The following is an 18,764-nucleotide window of genomic DNA, read 5'->3' as shown; positions in this document are numbered from 1 at the left end:
AAATATTCTAGTAGTAGTGGCACATGCCTGTAATAATCCCAACTACCATAGGGGAGGCCCAGGTTGGAGCATCTCTTGGGCTCAAGAATCCTGAGGTATGATAGAATAAAGAAGTTTGATATTTGTATAGTGAGCCCTAGAAGATGGAATACACTAGATTGCCTAAGGAGGAACAACCCACCCCTAGAAATGAAGCAGGGGGCTTGTGTGTGTGTCTGTGTGTGTGTGTGTGTGTGTGTGTGTGTGTGTGTGTGTGTGTGAGAGAGAGAGAGAGAGAGAGAGAGAGAGAGAGAAAACAGAGACAGAATGAGAGATGTGTGAGAGAGAAATTCTGAGGTCACTTGAGTTGTTAAACATTAATAATAAATGTTAAGTGCTTTGCAAACCTTAAAGTGCTATATAAATGTCACTTATTTTAAATCAGATATTCCACATCTGGAGGGAAGTTTCTATTAAATTAAGATACTTCATTTACAACTAATCATCTGTAAAATGAATAGGTTGAACAAGACTGGCACTAGGATTCCTAAAATACTGTTTCCCAATATTTGTGAAGGAAAAGACAGGTAAGAGAGCCTGCTTTAGAATTCATTTATCTTAGATATTGTCTTAGAAATCATTAAATGGGAAAAAGAGCATAGAAAGCTCATGTTAGTTTTTCCTTTTTTAGTGCAAAAATTACTTGCTGTTTTATTGACTTAGCTTCATCATCTATGAAATGAGGGGTTGTACTGGATGTTATTTAGGACTTCTTCCTGCTTTGGTGAACCTGGACAAGCCATTTAACTTCTCAGTTGTCATTTTCTTCATTTCTAAAGTGAAGGATTTGAATTAACCTCAGATTTAGTTTCCTTGTCTGTAAAATGAGGATAATAATAGCATGTTTCACCGGGCTGTTGTGAAGATCAAATGAGAAAACATGTAAAGCACTTAGTAAGCCTTAAAGTACTATAAAAATACTAACTGTAATTATTAGATGACCACTAAGGGCACTTCTGGCTTGAAATCCATGATCTAGTGATTCTGTGATAAGGCAATTTAACTATCTAATCCTTGAAATTTAATTCACCAACAACAGAATTCTGGTTTACTCATTAATACCTCCTCTCATGTACTTTTTTTTCCCTTCTCGTTTCTGTTCTGGGATGGAAAAGGTCTTTACATGTTTATAAAGTTTCCCAGTCTCTGCCTCCTAGTTTCTTTTCTGACTATTCTTCGACTTTGTTTCTGTTTTGATCTGCAGTGATCAGTGACCAATATAGGGCATGGCCCAGAATCCAAAGGGGTGGGGGATATATGGAGGGTTGGACTTAGGCAGCATTCTATCTGAGTATGTTTTTGAGCTGGAGGTCCAGAAGACAGGAGCCTTCCCAAAATCCCTGGCTTGGGATTTGTACCATAGTGCCCAGTTTTTTCTACAAAACACAACTAATTTGAAAAATTATTTGTCATGTTAGTCTCTTTCATATTAGTGTCCCTTTGTAAAACTTTGTAGTTAAAAAAAAAGCTCTCTTTGTTCTTAGAATTGTGTTTCAAATAGATGGTATGGTATGATTATAAAATTAGAGGAAATCAGTCTCATCTTTTATGACCACACCTGTATGTCAAAGGTAATTGCAAAAACCATAACCCAGTACTTAGAGAAATTGCTCTGAAATTGCAGATGTTATTGTGTAACAAGAAGGTGCTAGTGGGTGGAATTGTAAACCTTAAATAAACAGGGAGATTAATGTCACCCTTCCAGATCCAGCAGTTACTCTAAGAATCAACAGGAAGTAGAATAAGAAAGGTAAATTAGGGTAAACTGGGTCTGAGAACAAGTAGATGTGTTAGGCAGGAAATTATTAAAGAGCCAGTCTGATCAGTGTCATCATAACCCATCTATGATCAGGTCAGAGAAGAAAGACAAGACACAGACACTGACATGAGGAAAGAGGTCTGCCTGTATCCAGAACTGAGAATTAGATCTTAGGTCAAAAGGTGGAGGAGTAAGATTGGGCAGAGGTTATAAATCTATATAGTACTGATTATAATGTATTGGGAATATAAATGAATATAGATTTTTTTTTTGACCTGTAACATCGCTTCTTCTCTGTCTCTTAAAATACTGATGAATAGATCTGAGAACAAAGCTGTATTTCTTGGATTGTCTGCAAAATTGAGAGAGATGAGAAAAGTCTGGTAAGCTGAGCAAGTTACATAATTTCTTCAGACCTCAGTTTATTCATTTTTAAAATAAAGGGAGTTGGACTAGATGGATTCTCAAGCCCTTTCCAGCTCTAAAACCTTTGATCCTAGGTCCTCATAAATGAAGTATTAAGTGAAAATGAGTTAGCTCTTCTCCTTCCCCCTTTCCCTCGAGAGACAGGGAACATTCTAGGCAGTGCTGTGAAACAGAAGCCTCACTTAATGGTTTGTGATGTGCAAGATCAGGTTAGGGAGAATCTGTATCTCCCTAAGTCCCATTCCTCCACATTCTTATTCTTGGGAAAGTCCCAAATTTATAAGCTTTGGAGTTTCTTTCTATTTCTGGCTTTCTAGTACCTGAGAACATGAGAGTTGGAAGAAATCTAGAAGTTCAACATACCATACAGCACAGAAATTTTTTTCTGTATTGCAGAGATTCTTAACCTTTTTCTCTGTCCATGAACCCCTTTGGCACTCTGGTGGAAACCTGTAGACCTCCTCAGAATCATGTTTTTAAAAGCATGACATAAAATATATAGGATTACAAAAAAACCTAAAAGTTAGTGAAAATAAAGATGTAATTTTTTTCCCCCATCCAAGTTTATGGACCCTACCTAGGTTAAGAAAACCCCTATTATATAGAGTTCCTAGCAGATTCAGCCTTTCCTTTAACATACTTATTGATTGGGAAGTTCCCAAAGCAACCTAATTCATAATTTTGTTTCTTTAATCAATTAGGTAGCACAGTAGTTAGAGTGTTGGACGGTCAGGAAACTCTGAGTTCAAGTTTTGCCTGACTTACTAGTTATGTGTCTTCGGGCAAATCACTGAACTTCTGTTTGCCTGTTTCCTCAGCTGTAAATTGGGGATAATAGCACCAAACTCCCATAGTTGTTTTGGTGAGAAAATGAAGTATTTGTGCTTTACAAACCTTAAAGTGGGATGTGCTAGCCATTCTTATTCTTAATTTTCCAAAAAACATTTCTGTTCAGCCAGAATGTTTCTTTTAATTTCTACTCATTGGCATTAGTTTTAGGTACTATACCCATGCAATTGCTATGGCACTGCACAAGAAATTCTTGATCTACCTCATAACCGTTCAGGTATTTGAAGAGCTCTGTTATGGATTGGGAGTAGAATTGGATGAAGGATCCCATTTTGGTATAGGTAGTGCTGAAAAAAATCTCCTACCCTAGGTATTTTTGTAATGTTGTTATAAAGTTGAAAAATCAAGTCCAAAGACATTTATTAAATGCCTACTATGTGCCAGGCACTGCCCCTAAGTACTGGGAGTACAAAGAAAAGCAAAAATCCTACCCTACAGAAGCTCACATTCTAATGTGGAGGAAGCATTGGCAAATAACTATAAAAAATTGATACAGATAAGATAAATTGGAGATAATTGTAGAGTGAAGTCACTACCATGAAGGGAAGCAGGAATGGTTTCTTGTAGAAATGAGGTTTTAGCCAAGATCTAAAGGAAATAAGAGTCAGGGGTGAGAAGAGAAGGCATTTCAGGTATGGGGAGATAGCCGGTGAAAATGCAGTTATTTTTGGGAAACTGCAAAGAAGATAGAGTTCCTGGATTGTAGAAGACGTAGAGTACAGTAAGACTGGAAAGCTAGGAAGAGGTGAGGTTATGAAGGGCTTTAAAGGCCAAGCAGGGTTTTTGTTTGGTCTTGGTAGGTAGTAATAGAGAGCTACTGGAGTTTATTGAATAGGGATGTAACGTGATTAGACCTGTACTTTAGGAAAATCAATTTGACAACTGGAGGATGGACTGAATTGTAATTCTCCAGCAAACCACAATAACATTTCTAAGTTGTAAGCAGTTAGATGGATCCAGGCAGGTTTCATTAAAATCATTCTTCATCTAAACAAGGAAAGGGAATGAAAGATGTATGTGCAGCTTTCCAAAGCACCTAAGGAATTGTTTTTTCCCCTGGAATTAGAAACAAATTGGAACATAAAATAGGTGATTTCCAATCTTGAGCCAGAATACATGATGTCACTAGGCCTGTGAAAAAATGTTTGACTATAGTTCCATTCTGTAAGGCATCTACACTGTACCAGAAATAGTTTTTTAAAATTTCATTTGGAAATTGCACCAGCTGTCTCAGGCTGGTTTCTTCTTAATGGAGCCAACCAAACTTTCACAAAGGAAATACTAGAGACAATAAACTGGTTTGTGTCAGTATTTTTAATGTTCATTTTTGTTTTAGGATGGAAATGGACTCACCTGGTTGTGATAGTGGTGGTTTTTTTTTTTATATCAGTCTTTGGATGAATTTTAGCTAGCTAATTTTTTGGGGGGGCATCATGAAAAGTACTCCCTTTTTTAGAGCATATAAACTTTATGGGAATCTAGGTCGTGTGACTTAGTTGTCACATACCAAATAAAAGTCATCTGTCTTGCCCTCTCTGACTGTATCCAGAATCAACACTTAAAATGGTATTTTTATCAATGCCTTCTGACTGCAACTAGAACCAACACTGAAAGTTGTATTTTTAGGGTTCGAGGGCATCTGGGGAAAAAAAAAACTGCCATGGTTGTCTTTTGGTCTCTACTGTCCTGTACACAGTTGCATCTCAACAGATGTTTGTAATAATAGGGAGAAGATAGGAACTTTACTTTTCCATTATAAAGACAGAAATAAATCAAGTATTAAAAACCACCTTTGTATCTAGCAGTGTGCTGGATGCAATGGGCAATTTAAAAAAAGGTATGTGTAAGATCAGGTCCTTGTCTCCAAGTCCGTTTGTGGAGACAAGGTATAAACCAAATTGCTGTTGAAAATCTGCTGAAATAGCCAGAGAGAAAAAAATATAGTATACAGTAAGCTACTAATTGTGGTGAAATATGGCCCTATAGAACAAGTTTCATGGGTAATAAATACAGTCTAGGAATGGAATCAGGGAGAAGGATGCAGAGAAGCAGTGGGAGCTGTAGCTGTGCTTGTAGTAGTAGTAATGGGCCAGTAATGTAAACATTGCAGATGGAGGGGATTGCTGTCTCTGTAGATGTTTTCCCACCTCTGCTTTCTCTGAGCTCTTTATGTTCCTCCTGTTACTTTTCACACCCTGGTGATCTTCTTTCCCCCATTTCAAACAGAGTCGGTATTTACTTCCCAGCATCACACAGTTTGTAGTCATTCTAAGAATATAGATCTGACTGGGTTAAGTTCAACGCAATCAGTGATTCTGGTATATATTAATTGCATAACTTGCACCAGTTATTGTGCTCGGTGCTGTGGATATGAAGATAAAAGCTTTCAAAGAACTGATTATCTAGCCAACTTATAGCTACAGGAGGAAGTTTTATGGGGGATCTGGAGTAGGAGGGGAGAGATTCCAGCAGCTATAGGGAACAGGAAAGAAGTCTTGTAGAAGCTATAGAAATTTAGAATATCCAGGCAGAAGGGTTAATCCTAGATCAGCATAGACAACAAGGTGTACATAGATAGCAGTCCTTTGAATAGTCTGGATGAGGCAGTCTTGGGGATAAGTAGATTCATCGATCAGGAAGCCCAGGGAAGTGTATGTAGAGATTGGGTAGCTAGGATGAGAATACAGAGGGGTTAGGTAACAGGTTATGAATCTAGATCTACAGGGAACTAGGATCAGAACTGGATGGATGACCTGCAACAGGAATTATCTTGATGCTTAACCAACAATTTGTGGACTGGATGATCCCTGTATGCCAAAACTAAGGTCAAAATTTGAGTAGAATTAAGCCTCCATCCAGCCAGGGATACATGAGCATGCACCTGAGTGGAGTAGGTAAATGTAGGATTCAGGGGACCCAGTCAGATATTAATATTTGACTGCTTTTTTGGACAAGCTTTGAGTGTAAGTTTCATGTTGATTATAGTCTCAAAACCCTTAATTGTTCATGGACCTTTGGAAATTAATAGCAGTTAAATTTAAGGTAACCCTTGTCCCAAAGGGCATTTGAAGAAAGGGGCTTTCTATCTGCAGAATTAATTTGCCATTTTAGCTTGCCAAAGTTTAGAGTTAAGGTGGGGTTTTGTTGTTGTTCAAAGATAAGACGATCCAGCTCTTCACTTCCTGGGAGGGACATGTTGATGAGTGTTGACTAATGGGAGGGAGGGAGTTATTTCTGCATTGATTTGGAATTTTGCTGTTACCTGATAGTGTTTCCCAGTGTTGTTAGTTGGTGGTGTCATTTTATTTTTTAATAACATTTATGATCCAAAGCAATGTTAAATCTAAAGTGGTGAATAACTGTGGAAACCCTGCATTTTACATGCAAACTTTAGTTTAAAAAATTAACATAATCTATTATTATTAACTTGGCTGTCTCATGGCTATACTTCATGTGTCCTCCCTTTCTTAAATGTGGCCAACAATGTTTATCATCAGTAAGGATTTATTGATGACACACCTGTGTGTGTCTACTTGATGATTATGCTAAATGGCCCATCATTGCTTGGCAAGCCCTCTTTTTCTTGATTCTTGTTCGGAATACATGGCACAATCTGGCATCAGTGTTGGCCTTTCTAGGCCTGGCCTTTGGAGGTTGTTAAGATTTCACAAGTTTGTATAATGAATATATCTCTTTGGAAGAGAAAAGAGTAATTATGCCTTAGTGGATCTCAGAGTTTTTATTCTACAGACCACTTTAACTTGATAGGAAGACCCCATGGCCTCACTTATAACCTGAGATAGTGTCTTTTGAATTCATCCAACTCTCATCTGCTTCACCCTTGTCATTTAGGGGCCACAAAAAGAAAGAAAAGATCATAGTTCTTGGTGGGGAGACATAGAAAACTGTACCAAATTTGATATTCGGTGAGGTTTTTCTTTCCTTGTTTATCTTTCCCTTTACCTGTAGTCCCTTTTCTCAGGACAATGGACTTTATCTATGACAGTGGTCCTGTAAATTGTTTTGTGCTTCCTTGCTTTTGGTAAATTTGAAGAAAAGAGAGAAATGTTGAAAAGACCTAGTCTACAAGTCTTGAACTCAGGATACCTGTTGGACTCCTAGCTCTGATGCTTAGTATGATCTTGGGTCAGTCATTTTATGACTCTGAACTTCAGTGTTCTCATCTGTAAAATGAGGATACTTGCAAGAGATTCTTGTTAACCTTGTAAAGCGCTATATGCTTTCAAGTTATTATTCTGTCTTTTACTCTATTAGGTAGGAAACTTTGCTTTATATCCATTGAATTTTGGAATAGCTTCTTAACTACCTTGAGAACCCTGTGGGACCATCATTATAGTACCCAGAACCTTGCTTAAAGAAAGTCTAGCTTTATCAGGAGGAAGGATCAGCTTGTAAAATGATGATTTTTGTTCATTTGCCTAAATGTTCACTGGTGATTTTTATATTCTTTTCAGTAATAATATTGGCAGGATCTCTCTGTACAATTGACCTAATAACAAGAGGCTAGAATCACAAATAACTTTTACAAATATACAGAGACTTTACAAAAATGGATGAATTTGGAGACATTTGCAGGGCATGGTGGCACATGCCTGTACTCCCAGCTATTGGGGAGACCAAGGCTGTCATATCTCTCAGGAGTTCTAAGCTACAAAGGGCCAAGCTGATGAGGTATCTGTACTGAGTCTGTCATCAGTATGGTGAGCCTCCAAGAAAGGGGGTTGCCTAAAGAGGGCCATACTGGCCCATGTTGGAAATGGAGCGGGTCAGACCTCTTATGCTGACCATTGGTGGGAACAACCTTGTGAGTAGCCCCTGTCCTTCCAGCTTGAATAAAATAGGGAGACCTGGGAATTAACAAAAAAGAATTAGAGGACATACATACACCTTGCAAATAGAATCTTCTGCCCCAAAAATTCACTATATGTTTTCTTTGTCACATAATTCCTTTTTCTTAGGTTTTTGGGTTGCTGAGGATTGTTGAAAACAACTATTCTGCCCTCTTGTTGGCACATGAACCCTATCAGTTTTTTTAAATAGAAAGTCCCTGAAGGTATTTAGATATTTAAGATTGTAAATTATTCAGCTGAAAGGTCAAGTGATTTAAAAAACGAATTTAAAACATTAAAAGTCAGTATGAACAAATTCAATAAAAATGTGGACAAAGCATCTCTGAAATAATAATATAAACATCACTAGAAAGTAGAGTTTCATTTATAAAAACCCAAATTACACGCAGCTATAGAACAACATCTGTGTTGCATAAAGTGAGCGTTTGCATAAAGAGTTGCAGGCTAGTGCTGAATAGAAATATTTTGTCAGTGTTCTAGGCTTAACATTAGTTTTATTTAGAAGTTAAATGTTTTAGAACCAATTAACTCTGCTGTGACCTCGGATGATTCTTTTTTATAATTATCTTTCTCTCGTAGAAAATTTTTAGTGTGGTGTTGATCATCTCATATTTTCTCATATTGTTACCTGCTTTTCAGTCACTAGCCACTTTTGGAAGTAGGTAGCGAGGTTCCAGAGAAGGAAGGGTTTATTATATTGACTGCATTGCTGTTCTAATGAGACTGCAATATATGCCACATGCTGGTTCTGTGACAGTACAAAAATAATGGTCTGCCATCTCAATTATCTCAATAGAAGAGGCCAAGTAATGTCAAAGTGACTAGAATCACATGATGTTATGCCTGGTAGAGACTTTAGAGATAATCTTGTCCAGCTCCCCAATTTTATCAAGAAAGCAGAAACTCAGAGAGACAAAGAACTTTGCTGTCGTGCTCCCGCAGCGGATGATCTACCAGGCTGGAGCTCAGGCTCAAGTCTTTGGAGGCTCAACTCTTTCTCCCCTGGAGTACTGCTTTCTCTGCCCTCTGGCAGATATTTGGTAGAGAAAATCAATTCCAACATTTTGTTGATGACAAAGCAATTATTTTCATCAAAATCTCAACTTGGTATGAAAGTTTTGAAGTTTCATATTTGGGGCTTTATTTTGTTGATGATTTGTAGTCTATAATTTCAAACTTCCAAATAAAATTTTATAATTTGTAAGTAGTAGCATGGAAGAGTGGGAGGGAAGGAGTAGGAACCATCCTATGGAAACCTACCCTCCTGTAGGGCCCGTTCAGCTCTGACAGCTCTAACATTCTTTGATTCTAAATTACATTTATTTAGATTCTTAACAGCATTTTAATATGTGCAGAAATTGATCTGCTAGAAAGCAATGCAATAAGATGCTAAAAGCTGATAGTGGTGCATTTTAAAGTTTTCAGTGCACTATGGTCTATTAAAAAATAATTATGCTAGTGCCTATAAATGATTTTGCATGTGACATTAAATTTGAATACTTTTTAAAGAAAGTATTTCTTTTAGAACTAGGTTTTCTACTTTGACTTCCTTAAGCTTGTTTTGTCAGATAAACAGTTTTTGGAGAGCACTTGTTGTTTTAAAAAGTTATTAGTGAAGGCTTTTTGTTTATTGTTTATAAGAGGCTCATCTGAGTCAGGTGACCTTATGAGATCATAAATACTCTAGAGGCAGGCAAGCTGTTAATGAGTTAGTCCATCTGAGAAGGCTTGAGAATCCTTATTCCTTTGCTTCTTTCTTTGTCCCTGAAGGTATGAATTCGTTTGCTTTGGGAAGTATGGACAGGTATTTGTTGTAAGGAAAACAAAGAGGGAAGTGCTAGGTTGTTGGGTAAATGGGTCTTGCTTGGCAAATTATTGTTTCTTGATTGTAGTAGTGGATCTCATTGCTTCCAGGCATGGACTTTGACTCCCAAATGTCATGGGATTGATTTCTGCCCAAACTTGTGGAGTATGTGTGATCAAGGGAAGGTTTAATATCTAAATGTGAATTTTAGCATTAATGGATTATTTCTCAAATGAAATAGGTTGTTTTTTTCTGCAGGATTTTGACGACTGTTATGAATAGGCCTAATTCAAAAGGGTTATCCAAATCTAGAGTTTAGTCACTTTAAAAAAAAAATAAGGGTTAGGAAATGGAGTCAGAGACAATCTACACATTAGAATTATGGGAAAGAGTAGAGCAGATCTTTCTTTTTCTTGTTTAAAAGACTTCCACTTTTAAAAAAGCAAAAATGGGTGTTTAGAACTAAGATGAGTGTTCCTTTACCTTCTTAGGAGTCACTTTGTGAATTTAAAGGAGAAGTCACATTAAAAAATGAGGGGAATAGAAGTTTTAGAATTCATAATTTTGTAAATGTTGACCTTACATATAAAATCTTTGTTAAGATTGTTAAAATGACCTTGTATGCTGTATGTAATTTAGGTAGATTGCTTTATGGATGATTGCTTTTGCAGTTACCTTTCATTCTTCCCAGTAAACCTTGTTCATCTAAGGTGCATCCCTTATCCGGTTGTCATTTGTGGACTGCCATTTATCTAGGATGTTCTGGATATTCTTGTCCCATCTTGCCTGGGAAGTCCGTGAAGATAAATGATCATACCAGCTGTACTGGGAAATTACCTACCATCATTTTGTTAATTCCCTCCTGTGATGAAATGATACATAATTGACTTAGCCATTGATTTCGTCACTCTTTAGTTTTAATTAGTTTTTGGTGGCTTATCCCATTGGCATATGCACATTATAAAATAGTATTAAATTTTTCTGGAAAATTGTGCTTAACCATATTCTGCTGTAGTAGTATTTCTGTATGTTATATTGTATGTGTGGTTGGAAAAGCAGTAATGGGCAAATAGTAGCTCTACAATATAGAAATTTACAGTTCCAAAAGAGATACTTTTATAAACTGATCCCTCCTCTCACTGCCAATAGGACACATTTGTAATAGAGATCAATATTCTTGAGAGTTTTTTTCTTATATAAATGTGCTTGATATTAATGGGTAAGCCCAAAGACCTAGATATACTGAAAAAATAATTTACTGAGTATTTCTTATGAAATCTCATATTTTATTTTTTAATTTTTTAAAAATTTAATTAATTTATTTGTTTTCAGTTTTCAACAATCACTTCCCTAAGTCTTAAATTTTCTCCCCCTCCCTCTCCTCTTCCTTTCTGAGACATCATGCAATCTTAAATGGGTTCTACACATACAGTCTTATTAAACACGTTTTCACATTAGTCATGTTGCATATCTCATAGAGATTTTAATCCTTAAATTATAATCTTATCATTAAAAGGACAAGCATGCCTACCTTTGAATTTCTCTTATCTCATGGAGGATTTCTCTGATTTTACAAGGTCACTTGGCTCTCTGCCTTCCTCATTCCAGATTGATGTCTAGTTTACTTGGTAGTTGGCTACTCAGTCAAGCCCTATCCCCCACTGCTTTTTACTTTATTTTTTATACTTATGAACTTGACAAGCATGAACATTTCTTATACCAAGATGAATAGAATAAGGGGATTGTATGTGACACAACTATTTTATGTGTAGCTTGTTTTTTAAATTATAAATCAAATTTAACTCTAGCACTGCATTGATTGTGTTTCCTTCTGAATTTCCATCTGCTCTCTTCTGTATAGTTTATTTAAATGTTTTATTGATAATTCTGTTCTTTCTTTTTGTAAGCATTATCACTACTCTCAGTTCTTCAACCTTGCTGTTTTTGTAAGCAGCAACATCAGGCAGAGATAAGACGGATAACTCACTCCCCAAAATATTTATTTCCTAGTGTCTGTTAAACTCCTTCAGTTACTTGGTATATACCCCTCAGAACTACGTTACTCTTTGTGGGAAATTTTCTGGTAATTTCTTTTTGATGAATATTATTGTGAAGTTCTTTCCTGCTCCCTTTGCTTTTTGCTGTTACTTAGGTTACTTTGCTGTTACTTTTATGTACTTCTGCTTAGCAATGGCTATTACTTTCATGTTTATACATTTTGACTCAAAATAATAAGTAAGTCTTCTGAGGTCTTCAGAATTTGGTACACTATAACTGTAACTCCTCAGTCATCATAAATGAAAATGTTGCTCCATATAAATAATTCTTAATTTTCTCTACTTGGATTAATTTAATTTGAGTTATATTGACCTTTGAATATAAGCTCTATTCTTGATCATTTTAGAAGTCATATATGCTAGTCATTAGTCTTTGGGAAGCAAAAAATGTTTGTATTTTGTTAGGTAGGTTTTAGGGAAACCTGGAATCAACCTGGAATCCTCTGGTGTCTTGTATGTTCAACTTTCTGTTTGTCTTATAAAAAAATGGAGACATTTAAATTTCTCATGTTTTAGCTTTCAGAGAGGGTCTTGTGGCAAAATGGATAACCCAGCTGTTAAGAGAATAGTCAATCACATTATCAAATCTCCAGAGGATAAACGAGAATACCGTGGATTAGAATTGGTAAACGGCATCAAGGCACTTCTCATCAGTGATCCTACCACAGATAAGTCATCAGCAGCCCTTGATGTGCACATAGGTATTTTTATGTTTCTATTTCTTTAACTTTGCCCTGGAATGTATTAGAATTTTCCATTTCTATTGAAATAATAAAAAAGACTTAATTTCAGTGCATCCAGGTGTGTCTGTATAAACAAGTTTTAGTATGCAGTAGATGTGTTTCTATAAAGTTGTGTGTGAATTGAATTCTTGTAACTCAGACAATTAAAGTACACATAAAAAGCCCTCGCTCTTTAAGGAAATCCTGTAACTAATACTTTGTTTTCATAGACTGTATTGAACATGCTATAATGAAGCACTGAATTTGAAGTCAAGAGAACTGGGTTTGAATCTCAGATCTGTTACTACTTGTGAGGTCTTGAGCAAGTACTCCACATTTTAGGATTGTATAGTTGGAATTTACTTAGAATTCTTGTTAGTGAACTTAGTTATTTTTAATAGTTTTGGATACCTGGTTTGCAGATTTAAGTGACTTATAACATCTAGGAGAGTTAACAGTATGATTTGGTAGCCAAAAAGAAAGCTGAAGGAAGGAAACGTTGATTTAGTAAAGACATAGACAAAATTGGAAGAGTATAGTCAGGATGGTGAGAGGTCTGAGGAAGATTATGCCAAATAAAGTTTGAAAGAACTGACGATACTGAGTATGGAGAAAAGAAAACATGGGGTGGGAGTGCAATGGACTTCATGTATTGGATAGGTTATCATGAGGAAGAGGGCTGCAGCCTTATTCTCTTTGGCCCTAGAGAGCAGAAATAGAGATCATAGGTAAACACTGCAAAGAGAAAGAGACAGAGAGACAGATGTGAGTTTGATTTAAGAGCAAACTTTCCAGTAATAAGAGCTGTTCCTGAATAGGATGGACTGTGTGAGGGCATTGTAGGTTTTATCTTATGATTGTATCAGATGTACTCTGAGATGATGACTTTCAGGTCTGTGATTCACTAATTGTCATCACATTTGTAAAAGTTTAATGTTTAATTTTGTGAACTTGCTTGTGTTTTAGTACATAAATTTCTATGGTTCTTCTCCAGGATCATTATCAGATCCCCCAAATATTGCTGGCTTGAGCCATTTTTGTGAACATATGCTCTTCTTGGGAACGAAGAAATATCCAAAAGAAAATGAATACAGCCAATTCCTCAGTGAGCATGCAGGGAGTTCAAATGCTTTCACAAGTGGAGAACACACCAACTACTACTTTGATGTATCACATAAACACCTGGAAGGGGCCCTGGACAGGTAAACATGAATTTGTTAAGCATTGTTCTGCTTTTATGTACTTCTGCTATATTAGCAATGGCTATTACTTTCATGTTTATACATTTTGGCTCAAAATAATAAACAGTAATACTTTATATTCTTTATTATGCTTGTTCACTTTTAAGTTAACAATAACATTTATTTTGTATTAGAGGAATAGTAATGATGTGTAACCATTGACATAGCCTTTAGGCCTTATTGACTTAATAAAATTTTTACCAGCATCAGATCATATTTCTATAAGTAAGCATCAGTTGTCTAAAGAAATATAATAATTTTGCTTTTGGTATTTTTCCACTTATATGTAATTTTATTTTAAAATAGATGCATTTTAGACTGCCAAACCACAAAGCTACCATTTTCTTGTTTCCTCTCCTTAAGCATGTAGCATCAGTTCATATCTTGAGAAAGGCAGCATTAAGTATATATTCCTCAATTGATTTTAATGTTGAGAGTTTATTGTATCCTATGTTTAATTCTGTTTTTCTAAAAGAATGTTCTGTATTTCCATGGAATAAAGTGTAATACAAATGGATATAACTCTTATCTTGCTTAAACTTTTAAGTAGAAATATAGTTGCATAGGAAAGTCATACTTTAAAAGAAAAGACAGCAATTTGAATGTGCATGTACATTTGAATGCTTGCAAGACACACAGACACACACATGTACAGAATGAGGTAGGTGGTCAGGGCAAGAGGGACGTAGTTGCCTCTGAGACCAGATTTTGAACTCAAGTCTTCCAGAATCCAAGCTCAGCATGGACTGAAGTCCATATATATATATATATATATATATATATATATATATATATATATATATATATATATATATATATATATATATATATATGTATATTGCGTATCACATGTAGGTTATCTTTATAGCTTCTTCATTGACAGATACATGGATGCTTTTAGTTTAAAATGGAAAGAGCACTGGGCTGCAATGCTTGGGTCTTATCCTGCATGTGATACTTTTTGCTGGGGCAAATGACTTTTTTGATCTCTGTCTCAGCTCAGCATCTGTAAAATAAGAGTTGGACTTAGGTGATCCTTAAGTTCCTTCTCATCTCTTCCAGTCATACAGTTGTATGACATTTTCTAAAGTATTCATGTTTACATAAAATAGACAGTGATATAATTGCGTTTCTTTTTGATATACTGAAAGCTGTGGTTGGTCTATTCAGAGTCTCAAGAGTCTCATAGATCCACTCACTATCAGTCTTAGTTGCGGGTCTATTTTAAAAAAATAATTTATTTTTAGTTTTCTACATTTACTTCCATAAGATTTTGAGTCTTAAAATTCCCCGCCTCCATCCTTTCCCCACAATGGTGTGCATTCTGGTATAGGCTGTACTTCTACATTCATATTAGACATATTTTCATCTTAGTTACGATGTAAAGAAGAATTAGAACTAATGGGAAGAACCATGAGAAAGAAGAAACAAAACAAAACGAAACAAAAGGAGAGCAAATAGTATGCTCCATCTGCATTCAGACTCCATAGTTCGTTCTCTGGACGTGGATAGCATTTTCTGTTGTGATTCTTTTGGAGTTGTCTTAGATTTTTGCATTAGTGAGAAGGGCTAAGTCTGTCAAAGTCAGTCATCACACAATGTGGCTGTTACTGTGTACAGTGTTCTCTTGGTTCTGCTCATTTCACTCAGCATCAGTTCATAAAGTCCAGGTTTTTCTAAAGTTTGCTCATCATTTCTTATAGCACAGTAGTATTCCATTGCATTCATATACCACAACTTGTTCAGTCATTCCCCAGTTGATGGACATCCCCTCTATTTCCAATTCTTTGCCACCACAGAAAGAGCTGCTATAATAAATATTTTTGTACATGTGGGTCCTCTTCCCGTTTTTATGATCTCTTTGGGATACAGACCTAGAAGTGTTTTATTGGATCAAAGGTATGCCCAGTTTTATAGTCCTTTGGGCATAGTTCCAAATTGTTCTCCAAAATAATTGGATCAGTTCACAGCTCCACCAGCAATGCATTAATTTTCCAATTTTTCCACATCTCCAAGCAAGGTACATCCTTGCTTCAGAGGCAGCTAGTTGACACAGAATTCTGGGTTTGGATTCGGGAAGACCTGAATTGAAAACCAGTCTCAGACCTTAGTAGGTGTGTGATCCTGGCCAAATCACCTAAACTTTTTGTACCTCAGTTTCCTTAACTGTAAAATGAGGGTAATAATAGCATCTGCCTCACAGGGTAATTGTGAAGATCAGATGAGATACTGTTTGTAAAGCATCTGACACAATGTCTACACATAGTAGGTGTTCAATAAATGCTTGTTCCCTTCTCTCTTGATGTTCTGATTTTTAAAAAAATTACCTGAATTTAAATTTTGCTGTTATAAAATAAGATGAATAACTTTGGGTTACTATCATATAGACAGTTTAAATTGAAGCAAGACAGGTAAGTTATAATTAGACAATTATTTCTACATGGTAGCGTTTCATAATATAACCATGAGAAAGGTTAATGTACTTATTTTAGGATGTCATGTCATGTTACGGAATCATTTTTTATTCAATATTTATTTTTACCTTTCTTTAAATAATATAATCCTTACTTGATCAAATTATTTCTGTTTTTTTCCTAGATCATTTATTCTTATATAAATGTGTCCTTATTTGAATTTATGGAGTCTTACTAATAGAGCTTTTTAAGTGGGTTACTATTAATTTATACTTCTGGTTATAAATGCAGGTGATTCTTAGGTTTGATTTGTCCAACTCTAACCTCTTTCCTGACCTTCAGTCTCACATCTTTAACTGCCTGTTAGACATCTTGAATTAGACTTCTAGTAGACATCTTAAACTCAGTGTGTCCAAAACTGAACTCATTATTTTTTCCCCAAAACTATTCCCTCTTCCTAACTTCCCTATTATTATCAATGGGTACCACCATCCTCCCAGTCACCCAGGTTAGCAGCCTAGGTGTCCTCTTCAACTCTTCACTCTCTCACCCCAGCCCATGCTCAGAGCCAAGCATTTCCAAGTCTTGTTGTTTCTCATCTTCTTAATGTCGCTCTTATATGCCCCTTCTTTCTTTTGACACTGCCACCATCCTGGTGCGAGCCCTCATCACCTCATATCTGATGTTCCCAAGTCCCTCCCAACTCTAGTCCATCTTTTGCTCAGCAGTCAGATTGGTCTCAGCATGTCACTCCCCTATCCAGTGAACTCCTGTGGTTCCCTGTTACCTCCAGGATCCAATATAAAATGATCTGCATGGGTCTTAAAGCCCTTCATAATCTGGCCCCCTCCTGCCTTTTCAGTCTTACACCTAACTCCCATGTACTCTATAGTCCAGTGACACTGGCTTCTTTTCTGTTCCTCATTGCTATACTCTATCTCAGAACTCTGAGCATTTTTATAGGCTGTCCTTCATCTCTGGAACTCTCTCTTTTCTTGTCTCTGTCTCTTGGTTTTCCTGGCTTCCTGCAAGTCTCAGCTAAAGTTCCACTTTCTGTAAGAAGCCTCTCCTTTAATGCTAGTGCCTTTCTTTTGAGATGATTTCCAGTTTATCCTGTAAAAATCATGTTTGTACACAGCTGTTACATGTTGTCTCCCCCATAAGACTATAAGTTCCTTGAGGGAAGGGATTATTTTTTGCGATTCTTTGTATCCCTGGCACAGGGTTGGGGAACCTATGGTCTCAAGGTCACATATGGCTCTCTACGTCCTCAAGTGTGACCCTTCGATTGAATCCAAATTTCACAGAATGAATCCCCTTAATAAAAGGATTTGTTCGGTAAAACTTGGGCTCAGTCAAAAGACCATAGCCAAGCATCTAAAAGGCCACATGTGTCCTTGAGGTCACAGGTTTCCCCACCCTTGCTTTGGCACTAAGTTCATATTAGGTGCTTAAAATGCTTTTTGATTAACTGATAAAATGTACAAAACTTAGTAAAATATAGAGGTGTTGGTAAGTAGTTCCGAAGAGAATGCACACACACACATGTTCCTTTTACAGTCTCATTAATTTAAGTTTACCTTAATCCTCTCTTAACATTTTCATGTAAAGTTTGTTCTTTTTCTAATCAGTAAGCATCTGTGATACAGCTTGGATATAAGATAGCATAAGATAACATTTTTCCTATATATGATGTTACTTTTTATCTGCTCCGTCACAGTTATTTTTGTATTCTCTGTCCAATAAGACCATCAAAGATAGCATTGTTTTAAAAGAACTCATTTTCAAATAACTTAAAATTATATAATTTTTTATTGTTTTAGATTTGCCCAGTTTTTCTTGTGTCCTTTGTTTGATGAAAGCTGCAAAGAGAGAGAGGTGAATGCAGTTGATTCAGAACATGAGAAGAACGTAATGAATGATGCCTGGAGACTGTTTCAGTTGGAGAAAGCTACTGGAAACCCCAACCACCCCTTTAGTAAATTTGGAACAGGTTTGTCAGCTGTGTGTGTGTGTGTGTGTGTGTGTGTGTGTGTGTGTGTGTGTGTGTGTGTGTGTGTGTGTGTGTGTGTGTGTGTGTGTTTGTATATACTTAATTAACTCAGCTTGGTTCCTTACAGACTGAGGGTTTCTTTGTTTTTTAAGTTAGAATAGAAACTGTTGTGACAGCTCTGAACCTCCAGGCCATTCCCTCTTCCCTTTGTTTTTAACTTAGTGTTCACCATTTCAGTGTGACATTCAAGCAACAATCTGTGGTATATTTTCAGTCAGAACTAGGTTTTTGTTGTATATTCAAGTAGGACCACTTAACAGTCTACTTTGTTGCAGTGGTTGTTATTTCAGATCTCTTAATATGATATAAATATCTTAGGTTGCTAAAGTTTTCACTGTGCAATATTACTTTTATAGGTATATTGATCTAGCAATTTAGAAAATTACCACCTACTCATATTTTGAACCTTTCAGTGGTGTTTGAACCTTAAAGCTAAAGCTACTTCTAGTAAACCAGAAGATACAAGATGTTTTTATTCATTTCTTCTCCACTAATTGGCATCTTTTTGTGTGTGTGTGTGAGGGGGAGA

The 18,764-nt window shown here is 36.2% G+C and overlaps 1 protein-coding gene across 3 annotated transcripts in view; it reads left to right on the top strand.

Moving 5' to 3' along the window:
- IDE (insulin degrading enzyme) overlaps positions 1-18,764 on the top strand; it is a 104,710-nt gene that overhangs the window by 9,505 nt on the left and 76,441 nt on the right. For 2 of the 3 annotated variants that reach the window (XM_072625255.1, XM_072625246.1), the window contains exons 2-4: positions 12,322-12,506; positions 13,522-13,729; positions 18,006-18,175. In XM_072625255.1, the coding sequence (XP_072481356.1) occupies positions 12,322-12,506; positions 13,522-13,729; positions 18,006-18,175 (563 nt within the window). Of the gene's footprint in view, positions 1-9,653; positions 9,715-12,321; positions 12,507-13,521; positions 13,730-18,005; positions 18,176-18,764 lie in introns of those variants that run through there. The other variant, XM_072625235.1, reaches the window with a different exon arrangement.

The sequence above is a fragment of the Notamacropus eugenii genome, chromosome 1 (assembly GCF_028372415.1).
Source record: "Notamacropus eugenii isolate mMacEug1 chromosome 1, mMacEug1.pri_v2, whole genome shotgun sequence".
In the NCBI taxonomy this organism is placed as follows: domain Eukaryota; kingdom Metazoa; phylum Chordata; class Mammalia; order Diprotodontia; family Macropodidae; genus Notamacropus; species Notamacropus eugenii.
Note: the sequence above shows the minus strand (reverse complement) of the source record. Positions and strands in the feature narration are given on the sequence as shown.